This window comes from Arabidopsis lyrata, assembly GCF_000004255.2.
Source record: "Arabidopsis lyrata subsp. lyrata unplaced genomic scaffold ARALYscaffold_1, whole genome shotgun sequence".
NCBI classification, from domain to species: Eukaryota; Viridiplantae; Streptophyta; class Magnoliopsida; order Brassicales; family Brassicaceae; genus Arabidopsis; species Arabidopsis lyrata.
The window spans coordinates 14,753,576-14,774,608 of NW_003302555.1; the positions used below are offsets into that span (position 1 = coordinate 14,753,576).

A 21,033-nucleotide genomic window follows, 5' to 3' on the forward strand; every position below is an offset into this window, starting at 1 on the left:
TGGTAAGTTAAATATCAAATCTTATATGTTCACTTTGATTGGTCATTTTTAAAAAAATAACAATGTATTTTTGTTTTTATAATTAAAATAAATTAATTAAATTGCATAAATTAGTATTTGACTTGTTTTTTCTTAATGAGATGAATTAATTTATTTTTTGAAATTTTATCTCTAATGACATTTTAAGTAATTACTTACAAAAAGTAAGGTTACTTTTCATTATGTACTCCCTAAATAATATTATATGATCATATGTAAGATAATTACAAGTTTTTATATACTATGTTTTTCGTTTGGACACTTTAATATATAAACCAAAAATAAATAGCTAAAAACCTGAATTATCCAAACAAAAACCATATTAAACTCCCCTAATCATAAGGTTATAAAAGTTATAAAAAATAGCCTTAACATCACTTGAATTTGATGAAAATTAAATATCACATAAATAGTACTAGCTTCTTACCAAAAAAAAAAAAAATAGTTCTTGTTGTAAAAGTCAACTAAAGCTGCAACATCAAATACACATGCGTAAACGATCGTAAAATAATATTTTGTGTGGAGCCCACCGTCACTATGCAGCATAGTAACTTATATTTTCTACCTCTATATAAACGATCGAAATCGTTCGATGTAATTCACACCTTCACAATTCATTACTTCAATTACAAGAGAAGTAATAATCTCTCTCCCTCTCATCTCTTTATTTTCAGTATCCGATCCTTCTGCGGGTATAAATTTTTTCTCCATTATTTATATTTATATACACCATAAAATAAAGTAATTATTTATAACACGTTATCAGCACGATCACTCTATGTTCGCTGAAAAAAAAAATACGGTATTATACCGGGCGGTATGTCGCCTCGTAAAAAAAAAAAAAATATGAGTAGAAAAAAAAAGAAAAAAAAAAGAGAAAAGAAAAGAAAAAAAAATTTATATAGATATATGTATATTATTTTCTAGTGGTTGTTCGGACCTTGTTATTTACTCGTTACTATAGTGGGAGGAATGTCGCCCCTATAAGTAATCGTTATAATGGATGTTTTCTACACCATAGCAATGGACGGCTAAGCCGCCTATAACGTGGATGACTCTGTCACCACAATATTGCCGTTAAAATTTAATTCTGTTATATTTATATTTTGGTTAATATATAAGGAGGCTCGGCCACCTGTATAAAAACCTATTATCTGAATTTGGTAAATTTAACTGATTGGCTATTAAAATTTACAGATTGATTTTTCGTTTATATCTTTTCGCTAACGGTCATGAAGAAAAAAATTTCAAAAATTTATCACTTTTCAAACGGCTATGAACAGTAATTTTTAATCTATAAATACACTCATTTTCACTCTTTCATTCACTCAAAAATCATATCTCTCCTCATATATTTTTCTAAAAAATTTGTTTAAGTTTTTATTTTGGAAAATGATTCGCTTGTTTTTAATTTTTTGCTTAATTGCAATTGTTGCATGTGCTTATGGTCTTTTCGTTGGAGAATTTACTCCCTAAGAATTTATCATAAGTATCAGTTTACTTTTCTATGCAGTTGTGTTCTTTGTAATCGCTTGCATCATACATTTACAATCTCTTGGCTTAATAAACACCGTAAAAGAGAATAATACTTCGACGGTTCAAGAAAGGGAAAAATCGGTGATCTTTATTTTAAGACACCTTGATGAAAGTATCATATGTGATTATGCACACATAAAAGATCCCAAAGAGATCTGGGAATCCCTAAAAGTTCGATTTGATAATCGAAAGGCAATAAATCTCCCACTTGTTCGGGATGAATGGCAAAATCTAAAGTTCAAAGACTTTGATAAAGTGATGGATTATAATTCCGCTATGATGGAAATTGTGGTTAAACTAAAATATTATGGTGATATTATCACCGATTCTCAGATGCTTGAGAAAACGTATACCACGTTTCATGAAAACCACATTACCCAACAAGAACTGTATATGTCATGCGGGTATACCAAATTTTCGGATTTATTTGTGGCACTCCTAATAGCGGAAAAGATTAATGAGACCGCTCACGCGGATAACTATAGTGCTTGTAGTGAGACTACTAGTCTCCAGTAATGCTATTATATAAGTTTTATGTATTTCTGTTGTTTGAAAATAAAGTTGTCTCTGAAAATGAACTAGTGTATGATTATTCTATATTTTCATTATCAATAATATTTACTTATATTTATTAACGTCTATATTGATTACAGAGAAATGGATCAAGATTCAAACAAAACGATAGCAAGGAAAAATATCAAAGATATTTGTATACTAGATAGTGGAACAACGCACACTATTCTGAGACATCAGAGATTTTTCTCTGAATTAAAACCGACAAATATTATTGTCAATACAATATCGGGTCCTACAGACTTGATTGAAGGAAGTGGCAAAGCAAATTTTAAATTGCCTAATGGAACAAAGTTTTCCATAAATAATGCCTTATATTCTCCAAATTCTAAGAGGAATTTGTTGAGTTTCAAAGACATATACCTTCAAGGATATGAAACTCAGTCTGCAACTGAGGATGGAAAGAAGTATATGTATATAACTTCTAATAAATCTGGAAAAAGACATGTCTTGGAAAGATTTCCAGAACTTCCTTTTGGTTTGCATCATACCTATATAGATGCCATAGAGTCAAACCTTGTGATCAAAAGAAATCCATAAGATTTCGTACTATGGCATGATCACCTTGGTCACCCAGGCACCACAATGATGCGAAAAATCATAGAGAGCTCACATGGTCACTCATTGAAAAATCATGAGTTGAAACATAGAAATAAAATGACATGTGCAGCGTGTTCTCTTGGAAATTTGATCATAAGGCCATCGCCAACCAAAATTGATAAAGAATCACTAAAGTTCCTTGAACGAATTCAAGGCGATATTTGTGGACCGATACATCCACCATGTGGACTATTCCACTATTTTATGGTAATGATTGACGCATCTAGCAGATGGTCACATGTTTGTCTATTGTCATCTCGAAATTTGGCATTTGTGAGATTTATAACTCAGATAATCAAATTAAGAGCTCAGTTCTCTGATTATTCCATTAAGAGGGTTAGACTAGACAACGCTGGTGAATTCACATCCCAAGCATTCAATGATTATTGTATGGTAACAGGAATTGAAGTTGAACATCCAGTAGCTCATGTTCATACACAAAATGGCTTGGCGGAATCATTAATTAAACGTCTGCAATTGATTGCAAGACCATTGATCATGAGATCAAAAATTCCAACCTCTGTATGGGGACATGCCATTTTGCATGCAGAAGCACTTATTCGGATAAGACCAAGTGCATACCATAAATACTCCCCACTACAGTTAGCATTTGGTCGAGAACCAAATATATCTCATCTAAGAATTTTTGGTTGTGCGGTGTATGTGCCTATAGCACCACCACAACGTACAAAGATGGGACCACAAAGAAGGTTGTGAATATATATTGGCTGTGATTCTCCATCAATTATAAGATACCTAGAACCGCAGACTGGTGATGTCTTTACGGCACGATTTGCCGATTGTCACTTTGATGAGAAAGTATTCCCGGTTCTAGGGGGAGAAAATAAGCAAGTATGAAAAGAAATCAAATGGTGTGTACCATCCCTGTTACACCTTGATCCTCCTACAAAACAGTCAGAAATAGAAGTTCGACGAATTGTGCATTTGCAAAGTATAGCAAATCAACTTCCCGATGCTTTTACAGATACCAAAACGGTAACTAAATCATATATACCGGCTGCAAATGTACCTGCTCGAATTGAAATCCCACAAGAACGTGGAGGAGAAGATGATACACGTGAGTCTAAAACACGCTTGAAACGTGGTACACCAGTTGGTGCTAAGGATAAAAATCCTAGAAAACGAAAGGAAGTTGAAAAGCATGATATTCCCAAAATAGCAGAAAGCATTTTGGAAGAAACGAATCATGAGTCTAATGATAATGATGAGCATCATGAGCCTGAAGGAAATCATGAGATTTCTATCAACTATATACATAATGGAAAGATCTGGGATCGAAATAAAATGGATGATGTTAATGACGTTTTCTCATACCTTTTGTCAAAGGAAATTGATGAGGAAAACGAGGATCCAGAACCAAAGTCTGTATATGAATGTCAAAAGAGACATGACTGGATAAAATGGAAAGATGCAATACAAGTCGAACTTGATTCGCTCAATAAGCGAAATGTATTCGGACCTATTGTACTCACATCTGAAGATGTGAGACCGGTTGGATACAAATGGATTTTCGTTAGAAAACGAAATGAGAAAAATGAAATTACGAGATACAAGGCTCGTCTCGTAGCTCAAGGATTTTCTCAAAGACCCTGGATTGATTATGAGGAAACATATTCCCCTGTTATGGATGCTATAACGTTTAGATTTCTGATGAGTCTAGCAGCTGGCAAAAATCTAGAGATGCGTCTCATGGATGTCGTTACAACATATTTATATGGATCATTAGATACAGATATCTATATGAGAGTTCCCGATGGGTTTAATATGCCAAAAGCATTAAAACCTAAACCCAAAGAGTTGTGTGCAATAAAGTTGCAGAGATCATTATATGGGTTAAAGCAATCTGGACGAATGTGGTATAATCGTCTCAGTGAGCACTTAACGAAAGAAGGATATGTGAACGATCCTATATGCCCATGTGTTTTCATAACGAAAACAAATTCCGGATTTGTGATAATCGCGGTATATGTTGATGATCTAAACATAATCGGGACTCAAGCTGAAATACAGAAAGCAATAAACTATTTAAAAGGGGAATTTGAGATGAAAGATCTCGGACAAACAAAATTTTGTCTTGGCCTACAAATTGAACATACTCAAAAGGGTATATTTGTACATCAATCCACATACACCAAAAGAGTGTTAAAACGCTTTAATATGGATAAGGCAACTCCTCTCAGTACTCCAATGGTCGTTAGATCACTTAATGTTGAGAGTGATCCATTCAGACCACCTGAAGAGAATGAAGAGATACTCGGTCCTGAAGTACCGTATTTAAGTGCAATTGGAGCCCTTATGTATCTTGCAAATTGCACTCGACCTGATATATCATTTTCAGTCAATCTTTTGGCTAGATTTAGTTCATCCCCTACACGAAGACATTGGAACGGAATTAAATATGTCTTTCGTTATCTTCAAGGGACTATTGACTTAGGGTTATTTTATCCTAAAAATATAAATGGTCAAATGATTGGTTTTGCAGATGCAGGATATTTATCAGACCCACACAAAGCTCGATCACAAACAGGATACGTATTCACGATTGGAGGTACTGCTATATCATGGCGTTCTCAGAAGCAGACGCTTGTAGCTACTTCTTCAAATCATGCTGAAATCATCGCACTCCATGAAGCGAGTAGAGAATGCGTGTGGCTACGATCAATAAGTCGACACATTCAAACGAGTAGTGGAATTCGTCTGAATACGGAGCCAACTATCTTGTATGAAGACAATGCTGCATGTGTTGCTCAGACAAAGGAAGGATATATCAAAAGCGATAGAACCAAACATATCCCTCCAAAGTTCTTTTCATACACCCAAGAGCTCATGAAGAATAAAGACATTGAAGTAAAATATGTCCGATCATCCGAGAATTCTGCGGATCTCTTCACGAAATCATTACCCACCTCTATATTCAGGAAACATGTTCATAACATTGGAATGCGTCGTCAACAAGACTTGTAAGTTATGATCCTGATCATTCGAGGGGGAGCTTGCGCGGTTGCACTCTTTTTACCTACTATGGTTTTTCCCACCGGGTTTTCCTAGAAAGGTTTTTAACGAGGCAACATAAAATATTACGCAAGAGACATAGTGACACTGGTCTCCAAGGGGGAGTGTTGTAAAAGTCAAGGAAAGCTGCAACATCAAATACACATGCGTAAACGATCGTAAAATAATATTTTGTGTGGAGCCCACCGTCACTATGCAGCATAGTAACTTATCTTTTCTACCTCTATATAAACGATCGAAATCGTTCGATGTAATTCACACCTTCACAATTCATTACTTCAATTACAAGAGAAGTAATAATCTCTCTCCCTCTCATCTCTTTATTTTCAGTATCCCGATCCTTCTGCGGGTATAAATTCTTTCTCCATTATTTATATTTATATACACCATAAAATAAAGTAATTATTTATAACAGTTCTAGCTTTGTCAGACAATATGGATTAATTGATTTTATTAATTATTTCCGGTGACTATTTTCGTCCGTCGGCTGTGTTCTCCTTTTAGATGCCAAAACATGAAAACTGATGTTTATTTATTTACATTATTAAGTTATTATTACTTTCAGCCCATTCTCCACAGTAACGGGTTCGTAACTCTTGGGAATCTTTTGAAGTAATTTCATTTACAAAAAAAAAAAAAAAAGGAAAAAAGAAGAAGATGGTCTTGGAGTGGTGAATAGATTTTGCAGTGGTGTAAGTCCAATACCCCATAGGTGCTTGACCATATGGGTCACTGACAGCTATGAAATCTCGACATCAGTTTAATATTGATTAATTATTCACAATTGACCCATTATAACATAAAAATTGACCCTTATCGAATTTTACTTTGGGAAAATTAGACCCAGTACCACTTTTCTCAGAAAGTTTAGGTCAAGTACCACTTTCGCAGCCCACTTATTATCCATACCACATTCGTCATCTGAAAAGACGATTCTACCCTCCAACTTTCTGAGACAAGACCCTGCGGTTGATGGGACTTTCTGAGACAAGACCCTGGCGCATTGATAACCGTTTTCGTCCCTCTGGCTAGTAAAACAAAGTTGTCCCCGAGTAAATCCAGATCTTCGTCTTCGGCTCTCTGGCAGAATAAAATAAAGATCAAGTTGTCTCCTAGTTAATCAAGATATCTGGCTGGTAAAACCACATCATCTGGCGATGGATAATTAAGAGATGTTGTCCCGAGTAAATCCAGATCTCTGCAGGCTGGTAAAACCATATCATCTGGGATTCATGATAATCGGGGACAAGATCTAGACGCAACAGAGAATTTTCAATCGGGGACAAGATCTGGAGACATCCATTTAATGCAGCCGCTCCCCGTTTCCCAACCGGCGTCTTACTGTAGCGCTCCTTCCCCTGACACATTCCTGACGCAGGCAGAAGGGTAAAATCGTCCAACCTCTATCACACAAACACCAAAAGTGGTATGGATGCTAAATTGATTTGCAATGTGATACATTTGCTAGGATTTTCTAAAATTGTGGCACATTTGGCAAAATTCCCTTTTACTTTAAGAACAAACCAATATTTATTTACTAGAGAATGTTAGTTTCAATTAAACTCATAACAACTAAATGGAAAAATAAAATATACAATAGAAACATGTCCATTAAAATGAATTCAACTTAATTATCTCTATTTTCTAGTTAGTTTATGACCTTCACTACAAAAAAGAAGGGTTTTGACGTCAGTTTTAAAAACATAGCCATGTTTTCAAACGGATCCCAATAAACAAGAGGACTAATAGCTATGGATGATCCTAAACTATACAATGACTAACATAGCCATTACCTTCTTAGCCAGAAGATCCTTCAGCTCATCATCATGTATTGCAGCCTTCTTAGCTAGAAGATCCCTCAGCTCATCATCATGTATGCGTTGGTTTCATTCTTTCTTGAATCCTAGGCAATAAAATTGCAGGGGAGATAGGAGAAGAAACTTACTTTACTCCGGAGGGCAAAGTAGAATCCGGAGTTGGTGCGTTGATGGAAAGAGTCTCCATCTCTGACAATGGATCTGTTTCCAAAAATCAAAACACAAAAACAAAAAAATGACTCAAATTTTGAAACTTTTTGCAGAAAGAAGTCAGAGATAAGTAACACCTTATCATATCCTCTCTATGTATCTCTCTATGTATATTGTTTCGTTTCCAAGCTCTTTTTTTTTTTTCTTTGACTTACTTACACACACTTGTTTTCATTGTCCCCGGATTTAACTCATATCTTAGTATCAGACTTATCAGACTTAAAAACAGTCTTAAACTCATATCTCAGTATCATTATCAAACATTATGCAATTTGTTGTTATTCATACCTATTGTAGTTTGTCCCAAGTACTGCCAATTCATCTACCTCTGTGAAGTGTAAAATGTGTTGTTGCTTTTCTTAATGAGCAAACAAAACATATCACTGCCAAAACCAGATGATAAATCAATCAAAACAAGACCAGATTGTGATTGTAATCGATTCAATGATTCATTGGAACAAGTCCATATGCTTCTTCAATATCCTCAAAGATTATACTCTCAACTTATTGAGGTAGTAGAACACAAAGACTCGAATCAGTCTTGGCTAGAATCAACTCCTTACTCTAGATCCACATTGTCTGTGCAGATCGAACAAATCATCTCTTAAACTCAGGTCAATCCGTGAATTCATCTATGGGAAGTTCCTCTATACAAATTGAGAGCATCTACTTCGAAACTCAATCACTGACATTGGAATCGAGCAACCAATTTTCTCTTAAAAGGACCGATGATTTCAAGCACTGACATTTCAATTTTCCGCAACAAACTATCATGATTCTCCATTATCATAAGTCAATGTCCGATAACCTAACGGCGAATATCTCCGATCATGTTTCCAAGTTAGAATCAATACCTGATTTGGTGGTTTTGACGAGCTTCGATGCTCTTGTTTCGTCTCGATCTGGTTACAGAGATCATCGATTTTGGATCTGCTTCTCCGCCTCTGAGCTTGAATCCAAATGGATATTGAAATCAAAGAATCAGAACTCCACCACAACGACGATAAGCTTAGATAGAGAAGCTCGTAAATGGAAGAGATCATAAGCGATCGAAAAGTTTTGCTGTTGGAAACAATTAGTTTCTAGATAAATGAAAAAAAATCGAAGTATTAATAAGTGACGCAAATGATTAAGTCGGTTTCTTAAGTCATGCAAAATACTTCTCTAATTGAAAGTTTAACGTCGGTTTACTAATTGACTTCAATATACCGACGTTAACCGGTGTGTTTCTTGTAGTGCTTTATTTTTCTCTTTTTTTATTCACCATTTATCCATTGAATATTCCGTTAAAACAAAATTTAAGATAAATATTTATATACATTTTGATTTCAGGTAAAATGTTTTGATGATTTTACTCGTATATTGAAAGGATACAAAAAAGGGGTTATATCTCATCTTTTAGTTTATTGACTTTTGAAACTATTTTTAATTCTTTCCATCGTAATTGCAACTGTTGAAGTATGTTTTATTACACCTCATTTTGTAAAAATGACTTCGCGTAATGGTAAAGTTGATATCTTGTCAAGAAGTACTGATTGTCTAGTTTTTAATTAAAAAAATGTATTTAACGTTACCACAATCGAACCAATAATAAACTGGTTACAAAATATGAATTTTATGATACAACTTTAATTTGTTTACTAAGAAATTGTATGCAAGTTTTATAATTAAAAGGAAAATATTTTCGACCCCTATAATATTGGTCTAAGAATTTATATAACGTGCATAAGTCAAATGACTTATCATTTTTTTTAAAGAAATTTTCACGTTTAGCAAAGAAAAAAGATTTGGTCTCAGATTTTGGCAAACTGAAAATTCATTCTCACGTGGTGGCAGTTAAGCCAAATTGTGACGAAAATACCCCTAACGATGAAAACCAAACGACAGAGTTAATTTCGGTTTAGTTGCTTTTTTTGTTTTACATCACACGGTTTAGTTAGTTTTGAAAAAAAAAAAAAAAAACTTTCGTTGCAGAAACTGTCGAAGAAAACGAAGAAGAAGAAGGAGAGAGAGACGGAATTCATTCATCCATTTTCGTTTTCGGCAACTTCTATCCCTTTAATCGAATTGTCTGCTACTTGATTTGAGGCATTGCATTGAACTCGAAAAACCGGCGAAGAGAAAGTTCCAGTTTTTACGGCGAAGGCGACCTGAGAAACATCCGGCGAGATACCAACCTTCGAGATGGCTGGGAATAAACCAAACAACGTAGTCTCTAGGAAGAAGCATACGCAGGAAGGCCCCGAGAAGGACAAGGTGGAACTCAGAGTATCCCCGAGGAGGAAACTCCCTCCGAGAAATCCGCCGGAGGAATTGGGTAAGTTCCGATATTATTCCGTTTGTAGTTTCTTTGGGTGTATCGAAATCTTAAATCTTGTTTGATTAAAGGGATAGAAGTTGCCGAATTTTGCTATATCTGTAGTTTGAAAATTTGAGAAGTTGAATTAGAAATCTCTGTTTCCGCCAAAATTCAGATGTTGAGTATATAATGATGATAATTACTGTGTACGTACACGAATTCATACATCCGTACTTAATTGTATATCACTTGTAATTGCAGGCAGTACAAGCGTGGCTCCGACTGAAGATCTTATAGTTGAAGAGTTACCACCTAGACTCTTTGCCCTAGACCGGTACCCTGTCAAGACGAAGATGAACGCGTACTCCAAACCGGAGTACCTTTCTGACATAGCACAAGTTCTTAAGGGAAAAGAGGAGATGAAGTTTCTTCTCGAGTCTCCATTTGGGGACCTTTTTAGGATACCTGCTAACAAGTCTTCCTTCTCAGGTAAACTTGTTCTTGGACTAATATGTCGTCAGTTAGTGACGAGTAAAGTGAATGAGATGTGGATGGTCTTCGGCGGTCATCCAATAAAATTCGGATTAAGAGAATTTAGTCTGGTAACTGGTCTAGAATGTGGGACATATCCCAACAAGAAAGACGTGAGGGATGTGCTAAAGGTTAAAGCTGGTAGTCAAAGTGTCTGGAAAACTCTGTTTGAGGAGAAGTTTGGGGAGAAGCCGAATCCAACAGTGAATGATTTGGTGGTCTGGCTGAAGGAGGAGGAAACCATGGATGGGTGGAAGCAGCTGGCCTTATCTCTTATAATCTTGGTAGATGGTGTGATAGGGTGCCATAATAACCCCATAAGGCCTTCTGAGTTCACTGTTGAGATGACGAAGGACGTGCAATTCTTCTGCAAATACCCTTGGGGAAGGGTGTCTTTTACCCGTACTTTGGAGAGGATAGCAAAATTCCAAACCCCTTCAGATGCTCAAAAACTGATAAGGTGTGTAAAGGATGGGTCTTATGCACTACATGGATTCCCATTAGCACTCCAGCTGTTTGCGTTCGAAACAATCCCATCCCTTGCTAAGCTAGTACCTGATGATGAAGCTAACAGGACATTTACTCAGAGGTCTATCCATCATCTTGCCTCTCTGCGGGCAATCAGGACATCCAGCATCTTGGAGTGCGAGGCTGCTGAAGAGGTATGTACAATTGTTTATGTACGTACATTATTTAAAAAGTAAGTGTACACTCTCTAAGTGGTTAACAAACTTATTGGTGTAGGTTGAGGTAACCTATCTTGTGAAACCAGAGGACAATATTTGTCCTCCATCCCTGTCATGGGATGATGAAGTTGAGGATCCAAGAGTTGCTTACATTGAGCGACTGTTGTTAGCTGGTCATGAGTGGAAGGAGGAAGAATGGGTTGGAGGTAATGCTGCATTTCCAAAGCAGGAGCGCCCACCACAACTTGGAGAGATACGTGAGTGTAAATGTTGTTTTTATACTTTCTGATTATTGGCCCTTGAAGACCAATCAATGATTAAACTGGTCTATCGTAGGTGTGAAGAAGAGGAAAAGAAATGTACCAGCCCCGAATGCATCTGCTTTGAAAAAACAGAAATCTGTTGTGGAAGAAGAAAATGAGGACACTGCTGAGGATTGTTCTGAAGATCCCCAGTTTGAGAAGTTTGTAGTTGAACTTAGGAGGTGTTTCAAGAGGCAGGAAGCACAAAATAAACAAATGCAAGAAGACTTGAAGAAATTTGTCCGTAAGGAGATTCGTGCTGCCTTAGTTCCAAAGGTCAAAAAGACAGAACCAACCAAAACTTCCCATGCTTCACAGGGCCCAAATAAATCGGTGGTTAAGGCACCGATGAGTGTGACGAAGGCATCTAAAAAGATGTCTACAAAGAAAGTCTTCAAGTCTGGAACAAGAAAGTCTTCAAGGCTGAAGAATATAATGACGTCAGTTGCTGAGATTACTCAGCTTTCTGATGGTAACTCTTCCTCTGAGGAAGATGACCAGGTATGGCATGTACGTACATTTATATATAGTATTTTAAATGTACGTACATGAAGATTAATAACTGTAACTTGTCTGCTATGGTACAGGATGAAGCCAACAATGAAGGTGGTTTTTCTGTAAATGATGGAGGAGATTTTTCGAACAGAGACGAAGGTATGGTTGACACTGGAGTAGCTAACATTTCAGTTGGTGGACCTACACCTTCCCATCAGGTATGTGGTGTACAAATTTTTTTTCCAATTATTTCCAGTTGTGTACGTACACATAGGCTTCAGAAGTGTATGGTATACTATGTTTCAGGATGAAGGAGCACGTGATGGTGGTGAGTCTGTCCTTGTTGGTACACAGTCAAGGACCGAGGAAAAAGCTATTGCTGACACAGAGATGGAAGAAATTCCATCTCCTGTACCTTCAACCTCTGTACAGGTATGTCTTGTGCTAATAGTCACATACTGTTTTCCATAAGTGTACGCGTATCAATTATTTTCAGTTCTCCACGTACATATAGCTTAAGAAGTGTATGGTATACTATGTTTTAGGATAAAGAACCAATTGATGGTGGTGAGCCTGTCGTAGTTGGTACACAGCGAGGGACAGATGAAAAACCAACTGCTGACACAGAGATGGTAGAAAATCCATCAGGTTTACCTGCAACATCTGGACAGGTATATGGTCTGCTAATAGTCAAATATAGTTTTCCATATGTGTACTCACATAAAGCTTAAGACGTGTATGGTATATTTGTTTCAGGGAGAAGAACACGGTGCCGGTCTTGAGAGTGAAGCAAATGTTGGGGAGCAACCAGAAATTTCTGAGGATAATGATAGAGATACATCTTATCAGGCTGAACACACCGAGGAACCCGGTGTAAGTGTACGTACATTTGTCTTTCTTATTTCCCGTGTACGTATAAGTAATGATTGTTTCAGACATCACAAAATAGAGGATATAGCCGATGAAGTTGATAACTACTGCCACAGGTTGATGCGGGAGATGTACCCAATGTAGTTGCAGAGAGTAAAGTGGATGACTCAATACTTGAGGGCACCCTAGGGGATCCCCCTTCACCATTTGCAGTAGTTAAGAATGTAAGCTAACTATATTTTTAAATAAAATAGTGTAGGCTTGTTTAAATTTATAATCTTCTATTATGCAGGTGTTACAGGAGTTGGCAACCGAAGCCTCCATGGATGTGGATGCAGCTAATGTAAAGGAGGTAAAAATCTCGTGTTTGGTTTAAAATTATACACAGTTATTAACATACGTACATAGGATTGTATGCGTACATTTAAATAATTCTGCACGTTAATTTGAAAAGGGAATGTTGGAGCAGCAGGGGATTGTCGACGGGGTGGAAGAACAAGAGGATTCAAACCCAGGGTTAGATGAAGCAGACACGACAGTTGGTACACTGGAAAATATTGTGAGTATCTTCCCAGTAAATATTATCATTACATTTTGAAATTGTTTAATCATGCTGTTTACAATAATACTTCTTTACAGGATGAACCAAACAACGATGCTGCAGTTGAAGCAATAGCAGTTAAAATTCCTACGCCGGTTGTACCCAAAAAAATGTAGAAGCAAATAATTGTTGAGATGGATGAAGCCCTTCCGGAAGGTTTTAAGGAAACAACAGTCCTCGTGCAGGATGTTCCTGGACGAGCTGAAGATTCAGAGGTGGTTATAGCGGCTGGAAATGTCCCTTACAACCCCTTGGAGAAGGTTGATGCTTCCAAATTAGAGCTCTTAACCAATGTCCTCCGCGGTCCGAATGTGTAAGTATCGTGCATTATCAAAATTATCCCTTAATTGATACATTGGTTTTCTATAACAACCAGTCATACTATAATATTGGATATACAGGAAGCACACTCTTTTCGGGTATCGCAAAGTGGACAACGAGTTTTTCTCCATGCTTATAGCAGAAGGACAGTGGGTGGATAATATGGTAAGTTGAAATAGTACATTTGTGTACATTTTTTAAATATGCCTGAATTGTACGTACACTGACTGCCTATGCTATTTTCATTTCAGGTCTTGGAAATGCTCGCAATTTTGATGTGGCACAAGAACGGTCAACAAATGATAGCAAACCGATGCGTTGTTTTGGACTCCTTCCTGCTTTATGAGCTTACTAAGCGTGCTGTCAGCTTCAGGAATTGTATAAATAAGCATGGGTTCAAATGGGGCGACCGGCTATACGACATGGCCAATGGAATACACATACACCGTGAACCTAGTCTTAGGTGGTTCAAGGATGTCGACGTGGTATATGCTCCGATGAACTGGAAAGGTGATCATTGGGTTGGGTTGGCAATCCACCTCAGAGCCCGGAATATAGTTGTCTATGACGCTCTCATAGAACACACGCGGGAGTCTGTTGCATGGTCAAAGATGCAGCCTGTCTGCGAGATGATGCCGTACCTAGTGAGAGCGATGTGCGCGGATGTATTGCCTGCGAAGTACTCAGTTGAACCTTTTGCCTATGAGAGAAATGTTATGGTCGCTCAAAACCCAAGTACAGGAGATTGCGGGCCTTACGCAATGAAGTTCTTGGAGTTGCTAGCGTTTGGTAACCCAATGTCAGACTTGGTGAATATTCAAGAAGCAGATATGGCCACCTACCGTCAGGTGTACGCAACAGAAATCTACGAGCACGGCAAGCGCGAGTGTGGTAATCGGCGTTTATTGTAATCATCCCTGGATGTTGAATTATTTTTATTTCCTAGTACTTATTTCCTTATTTCAACAACCTAATTAGAACAACGTAATTAATTATGGAGATCCTCAAAATATTTATGTAATCGTTATAACTATCTTCTCTAAACAATCTGCACATCGTACACTTATTCAAAAACCAACATGTGTACGTACATCTTATATAACGTACGTCTTTTACACAAAGTCGATTTTTCTCATAATAAGATATCTATTTCTTTACTTACATTGATTTGACAACCCTCCCTCACTACATCATCACTTACGTAAGATTGCATTAACTACAACCATAACTTAACCAACTAACTTCATTGTTCTTTATTTAAGAGTAGGAATTGCATTGTTTTGAAACACCAAATTCCAAGAAATGTCTACACCAAATCTACCAGAAGATTTGCTAGCCAAGATAGCCAAAAAAATGGCTGAAAAATGTTGGTGGTACCTCGGACCTCTGTTAAGATCAGGGCGTGGTGGAAGAAACATTGTCTACAGGCCGGATGTCTTGAAAGATGCTAATATTTATAGCATGTGCAGTGATCCCGATGACTTCCATGCGGCAGGCCATGATCCGAATGACATCAACGCTGAAGGTCGATATAGACCCTTTTTCAAAAGGTGTCTAGAGGCTGGTAACCCGATTGCTATTTACCATGAAGGACTGCGTCTAGTTACCCATGAGTCTGACATTAAGGGCGCCATTGTACTTTTACAGCGGAATGTACCAAGTCACGCCGATGCAACCCTGGCCTGCGCTATTCTGTGCATATGCGACGGGAATGCTCACATGGGTGGTGTGTACCTACGCCTGTTCGCAAACAACCATTACGCTTTGGAATCAGAAGAAACACGTGACATGTGTGAGGAACTCCTAGAAGAAATAAAAAATTATGGAATTAGGTTAAACAACACATACGGCACAACCTTTTCGTACCCTGAGGAACGTGGTATTCAAACGCCTCCTTGCGCGATGCTGTGTTACATCAGATCTGGACCCTTCAAGAATGTGTGCAACGTATGTTACCTCTGGTGGTGTGCGAGAAGAATTAGTCAAATTCTCTAGGGATTTCTTACGTAATATTATCTGAATTTCTAAGTTTTTATGTTATAATATGTGGCCTTTGCAATTGTAAATAGGCTTATCAGTAATGAATATCTTTTTATCTACATCCTTGCTTGTTTCTCATATACTACTCAATCTTATGAATGGTTACAAATAATTGTAATATTTTATATTAAATTGAGAAACAAGTTTCTTAATGTTAGATAATGGTGCCTTGTCTACACAGGCTTACGAATTATCAGTAAATACATACTGACCTGATTTAGCCATTGATAATGACCTCTATCTTTTCAAAAAAAAAAAAAAAGAAACGCAAATTAATGTACATATATACGTACACATCCCTGTAATTAATGTACACTGTCTTTTGTCAGATAAAACGAAATTGCAAAAGAAAGAGATTTGGTTTTTAATGCGTTTCCTCCAGATTTAGCCATATACATGAACTCAATCTTTTCCCCTAATTCGGCGACAGACATCAACTCAAACTTTTAGTCAGAGAACGTAATAAGGGTAGACATACGTACACGGGTATACGTTACTGTGTACACGTATTTTAGTTGGTTTGAAACTAGAAATATGAGAAGCGACTTTCGAGATGGTAGTAAATGATGATGCAATGCTGATTGATTTGACCTGTAATAACCCATATCTACAAGTTTTGGAGTGGTTATTTAATGCATACTGTCAAGCTCTATTCATAGAATGACCTCTATCTTTTCCCATAAATCTCTTTACTTTATGTACACGGTTTGCAATTAATGTACACTTGCATTTGTCAGACAAGAGGAACTTTAAAATAATGACACTTTATTAATTCGTTCCCCCCAAATGTAGCCATGTACATGAACTCAATATTTAGGCCCTATATAAACGATATCACACACACTAATTTATTTGCTCACATCATTCTAAAACTTCCTTCTTTCATCAACTGCAAGATTATTTCTAAACCTCCTTTGTTAACAACATGACTTTCCCCGCAACCCCTCCAACCGAGATGTACCTTGCAATACAATTGCCAAACCCGATTTCCGTCCTCATCAACTACCTGCCCGTATCCCAGACTCCCATCGAGACCCTCCGCCACTTGGTCGAAGCAAGTGACGTAAACGCAATAGTGATGGACGACTTCATCACATGGCCTCACTTCGTGCAGCCGGAGTCTCCCTTCAGGGCCTACTTCAGCCTCTTGCTGGAAAGGGGTGCGATCCCGGCTATATACCTCGAAGGTGTCCGCCAGGCAAGCAGCTTCCTAACGGTGGCCCACGGCATTACACTACTCAACTCCGTCGCTCCATCCAACCCTCTCGCCTGCTTCGCGACCGGCTTATTCCTAACTTGTACTGGCAACCATGTCGACTTTCTTCCAGTCAGCGATATCTTCTGGGCGATGACACCCACATTAGCGGCAGCTCACGCAGTGGGGGAGATGGTGATGTATCACATAAGCCAGCTTCACACCGAAGGTCCTCGGCTCTGGCAACGTTCATGGAGGTATGTGCACACACCGGCATGTCTTGGCCGTTGCACGTACAGTTCCGGCTGCAGAGGGTGTTTCTTTTACTGGTACGCGAGGGAGATGTGTGTCTTCTATTAGATATGACTTTGATAATGACGGATGAGGCATACAATTTTCCGGCTCATGTGTATGCTTCGGGCTCTACTTTTTAGTTTATTGCTTCCGCATCTAATATATAGTTTGTCTTTCTTGAATGTATGTCCTTCTTCGGGCATTTAATTATGAATGAATGAAGTTTTTGTTGTTTGAGGACAACAAATATGATATATGTATGTTTTCGTGTACGAACACGGGTTTCGTACAATTTGCTGATTGAAGAACCAAAAAGCTAGTAAAACGTACACTGGCAAATTAATTGTAATTGTAGACACTGTACGTATAAAATGTACGTACAGTTACCCAATAGTTTATTATACAAATTCAAGTAATTAGAAAACGACAACAAGTTTATGTAGTTTTACAATACTTAATATAAATCTGGTCTTTAATAATAAGAAGACTGGGGAAAACAAATCCCCCTATCTAAAAAACGACCTGCTTGATCTCTTCCACTTCCGGTGTGTCCGGATCGGCAAAGACCTTTGACACAGGACCATGACTCACAACCTTAGGATTAGCTCTGTCGGTTAAACGCCAGAAGACGAGTGCGACAACAACATTGCGCTGACCTAGACTCCGAAAGAAGGTTTGGAATTCCAACGCCTGTTCATTGTGTGCTTCGCATTCCAAAACTTCGTTGCTGCATTAGATTAAAAGAAGAATCAAGTCAGCGTTTAGATTAAAAAGTGTAAGTGAATCAAATGTGAAAAGAACATTTACTATCTATCTTTGATCTTGAAAGGAAGCTTGAGACCGTAGAAGTCTCCGGTCAAGTGGCCAACCTCCAACAACGCTCCAATGACATCTACATCAAGGGCCAAAAAATAGAAACAAACTTCTAATTTCAAAAATGTGTAAATAAAACGTAACTTAAAAAACATCTCACCGACTAAAACTTTCTTATCAACTGTTTTCTCCAAAATGTAGTCGAATTGAGTGAAATCGTAAAACGATATTGGGTCCCTTCGTAAGGCGTTAGTAACGACGGTCCGATCCATAAACCATATGCCGTAGTCATGAGATGTTGCTCTCACTGGGTCAGCGACGTTACGGACCAAGAAAGTGGTCACAATTTTCCACTCATTTTCTTTGATTCGGTCTATGTAAAAAGGAGCAAGGCGACGATCAATGGTGGCCTCGATACGGGAACGGGATCCCTACAGAATATGATATATAACAGATATATATAGAATTGAACCTAACGTATGATAAAAAAACACAAACACGGCACAGGGAAACTACCGAATTATCTGCCAAGATAAGGCCGAGTTCGAAGATGTTGGGCGCAACAAACTTCTTAAACACTCTCACGACAAATACACAAATTGTCCACCCAGTGATCTGAGGACACAATTCAGAGATGGTGTGATACCCGTCCATCACACGGTTAGCAAGAACAATCGAAAGACTTTGTGTTTGATTGATGTAACTGCCGAATGTGAAAGGGTTTCCGTTTGAAGGAACGTGGATAAAATTGAGGAGGAGATGTGGCTTAAATAAGGAAATTCCGTAACGGACGCGGTGGGTAGTGCGAAAGTGTTCCAACGGTTGAGATACAAAAGTGTGTAACCGTTTGTAACCGTTTATTGCATGAAGATTATACGTACACAGACACAACAAACACGTACACTAACAAAAACGTACACTCAGAAAACGTACATAGTTATACGATGGCAAACATTAAACGTACGTACACCGTCACAACACTTTGGTACACACTGTCCACACATAAATGTACACTATCTTCGCGGAGACATAAAGCTTATGAGGAGAACTAAATAGGATTTTTGCAAGTCTTCTTGTTATGACCTGCTTGTCTACATCGTGTGCACTGATTCGGAATAAGTCTTTTCTGTCTCTTTTTCTGAAATGACAACAACAATATGTTAATAATCTACGTATCTTATACTCAAAACATAATGTTTGAAAAATCTGTACACGTTTGAATGATAGCACTTACCCGGTTTTCACCTCTAGATGGAATCCGTTTGGTTGTTGGTCTTCCTGGTGGTCGTCTACAGTATGGAGGAATTAGTATCAAATCCGATATATGTTGTGGGATGACAACATCCTTCGGATCCGCGATAGGTAGAATCGGTTCTTGAAAAGAATCGGAAAACGTTTGAAGTCCATACCACCATCCTACAACAACCTTCGGATCTATTCCAAACTCGATTGCAGCTGCTAGACCGTGTTCACATGGGATTCTCAACTTTGTGTACCTAAGACACGTACACGTACACTCGTCCAGAACGACATGAAAATGCTCACCTGACTTGCTTGTAACTTGATAACTCCACGGTCCAGACATCTTAACCGCTAATTTCCCTGACGCAGGCAAATCTTGGAGAAAACGCTCATCAACCTCAGGCGTCACTAAAGACTTACACCTAGCCACTTTTTGCCTCCTCGCTGCGAACCATCGCATTAGGACCTCTCGAATGAACTCTATCATGTACACAATCGGATATGATTTGGCTCTTGTTAAGACATTATTCATAGACTCCGAATTGTTGCTAGACATGATATTGTAGCGTTCCCCTTTACAGTGAGCTCTTGTCCAATGCTCAAATCCAATTTCCTCTAAGTAATTTGCGCATGCAGCACTCTTAGCCCTTAACTGTTCGAAGTATTTTTCAAAATCTCTCACTCTGTAAGCTTTAGCAGCGCTGAAGAATAATCCAGATACACCATACTTACCATAATGGGTGGAGATATTTCGCTCAAGGTGTACTGCACATGCACCATGATGAGCTTTCGGATAAACCACACTGAGGCCTTTATATATTGAAGAATGTCTGTCCGATACAATCATTAAATCTTCATTGTCTGGAACAATGTCAGCTAATTTATCAAAGAACCACACCCATGAAGCGTCAGTCTCACCATCCACAACACCAAACGCTATTGGAAATATTTGGAAGTTCCCATCTTGGGCACATGCAATGAGGAGACATCCCTTGTAACGTCCTACTAGCTGCGTTCCATCTACGACAATTACCTTCCTCATATACTTCAGACCTTTTATAGAAGCCCCGAGAGATACAAAAACATACTTAAAGCGCTGCGTACCATCAGCTTCAGGTGTAGAGTGTAGGTGAGTTATCGTACCCGGATTAGCTAATTTAAGAAGATACAAATAGGTAGGCAAAAACCTGTAACTTTTTATATCATCCCCCCTTACATTTTCTACTGCAACCTCTTTAGCTCTCCAAGCGGTAGAATATGAAATCCGAACATTGAGATCATTTAGGAGCAACTGTGGTAAATCGACAGCTCTCGGACCCCCTTGAGCTGTCAAATGCCATGGACAAGTATCATCAACGCAGACCATCTCCAATCTTGTAGGACATGACCTACGTTGCTTGTAGCAAAAGCATTGTTTGATTGCGAGATAAGACATTGTTTGTTGTATGACTTTTCTGTTCATAAAAACACTCCCGACATACAAAGTCTCACCTGTCGTACTCAGTTCGACTTGTGTCTCATCATCTCGTAAATTGG

General features: G+C 38.0%; 2 protein-coding genes and 1 long non-coding RNA gene across 4 annotated transcripts in view; all 3 read right to left on the reverse strand.

Annotated features, from left to right (window-relative positions):
• The window catches only part of LOC9327045, a 12,064-nt gene extending 3,034 nt beyond the window's left edge, over positions 1-9,030 (reverse strand). For both annotated transcript variants that reach the window (XR_002329324.1, XR_002329323.1), the window contains exons 1-3: positions 8,663-9,030; positions 8,097-8,191; positions 7,575-7,799 (exon numbers count right to left, since the gene is read on the reverse strand). This is a non-coding gene — a long non-coding RNA (uncharacterized LOC9327045). The remainder of the gene's footprint in view (positions 1-7,574; positions 7,800-8,096; positions 8,192-8,662) is intronic.
• An 8,694-nt stretch (positions 9,031-17,724) lies between these two features.
• Positions 17,725-18,970, reverse strand: LOC110224540. Its single transcript, XM_021010712.1, has 4 exons — positions 18,772-18,970; positions 18,416-18,686; positions 18,250-18,334; positions 17,725-18,169 (listed from the first exon to the last, which is right to left on the reverse strand). Exons 1-4 carry the CDS (start codon positions 18,907-18,909, stop codon positions 17,953-17,955), a joined length of 711 nt encoding a protein of 236 aa, XP_020866371.1. The 5' UTR covers positions 18,910-18,970; the 3' UTR covers positions 17,725-17,952.
• Positions 18,971-19,090: 120 nt separating this feature from the next.
• Positions 19,091-20,713, reverse strand: LOC110224541. Its single transcript, XM_021010713.1, has 2 exons — positions 19,490-20,713; positions 19,091-19,393 (listed from the first exon to the last, which is right to left on the reverse strand). The coding sequence occupies exons 1-2, from the start codon at positions 20,537-20,539 to the stop codon at positions 19,304-19,306; spliced, it is 1,140 nt and encodes a 379-aa protein (XP_020866372.1). The 5' UTR covers positions 20,540-20,713; the 3' UTR covers positions 19,091-19,303.
• Positions 20,714-21,033: the final 320 nt, after the last annotated feature.

Excerpts from the sequence above, each read along its gene's own strand:
- LOC110224540 (XM_021010712.1), bottom strand. The coding sequence starts at position 18,909 with ATGGACGGGTATCACACCATCTCTGAATTGTGTCCTCAGATCACTGGG. Across the intron at positions 18,335-18,415 it reads TGATAAGAAAGTTTTAGTCG|ATGTCATTGGAGCGTTGTTG; the intron begins GTGAGATGTTTT and ends CCCTTGATGTAG. Across the intron at positions 18,170-18,249 it reads TTCAAGATCAAAGATAGATA|CAACGAAGTTTTGGAATGCG; the intron begins GTAAATGTTCTT and ends AATCTAATGCAG.
- LOC110224541 (XM_021010713.1), bottom strand. The coding sequence starts at position 20,539 with ATGAGGAAGGTAATTGTCGTAGATGGAACGCAGCTAGTAGGACGTTAC. Across the intron at positions 19,394-19,489 it reads CATCTAGAGGTGAAAACCGG|AAAAAGAGACAGAAAAGACT; the intron begins GTAAGTGCTATC and ends TTGTCATTTCAG.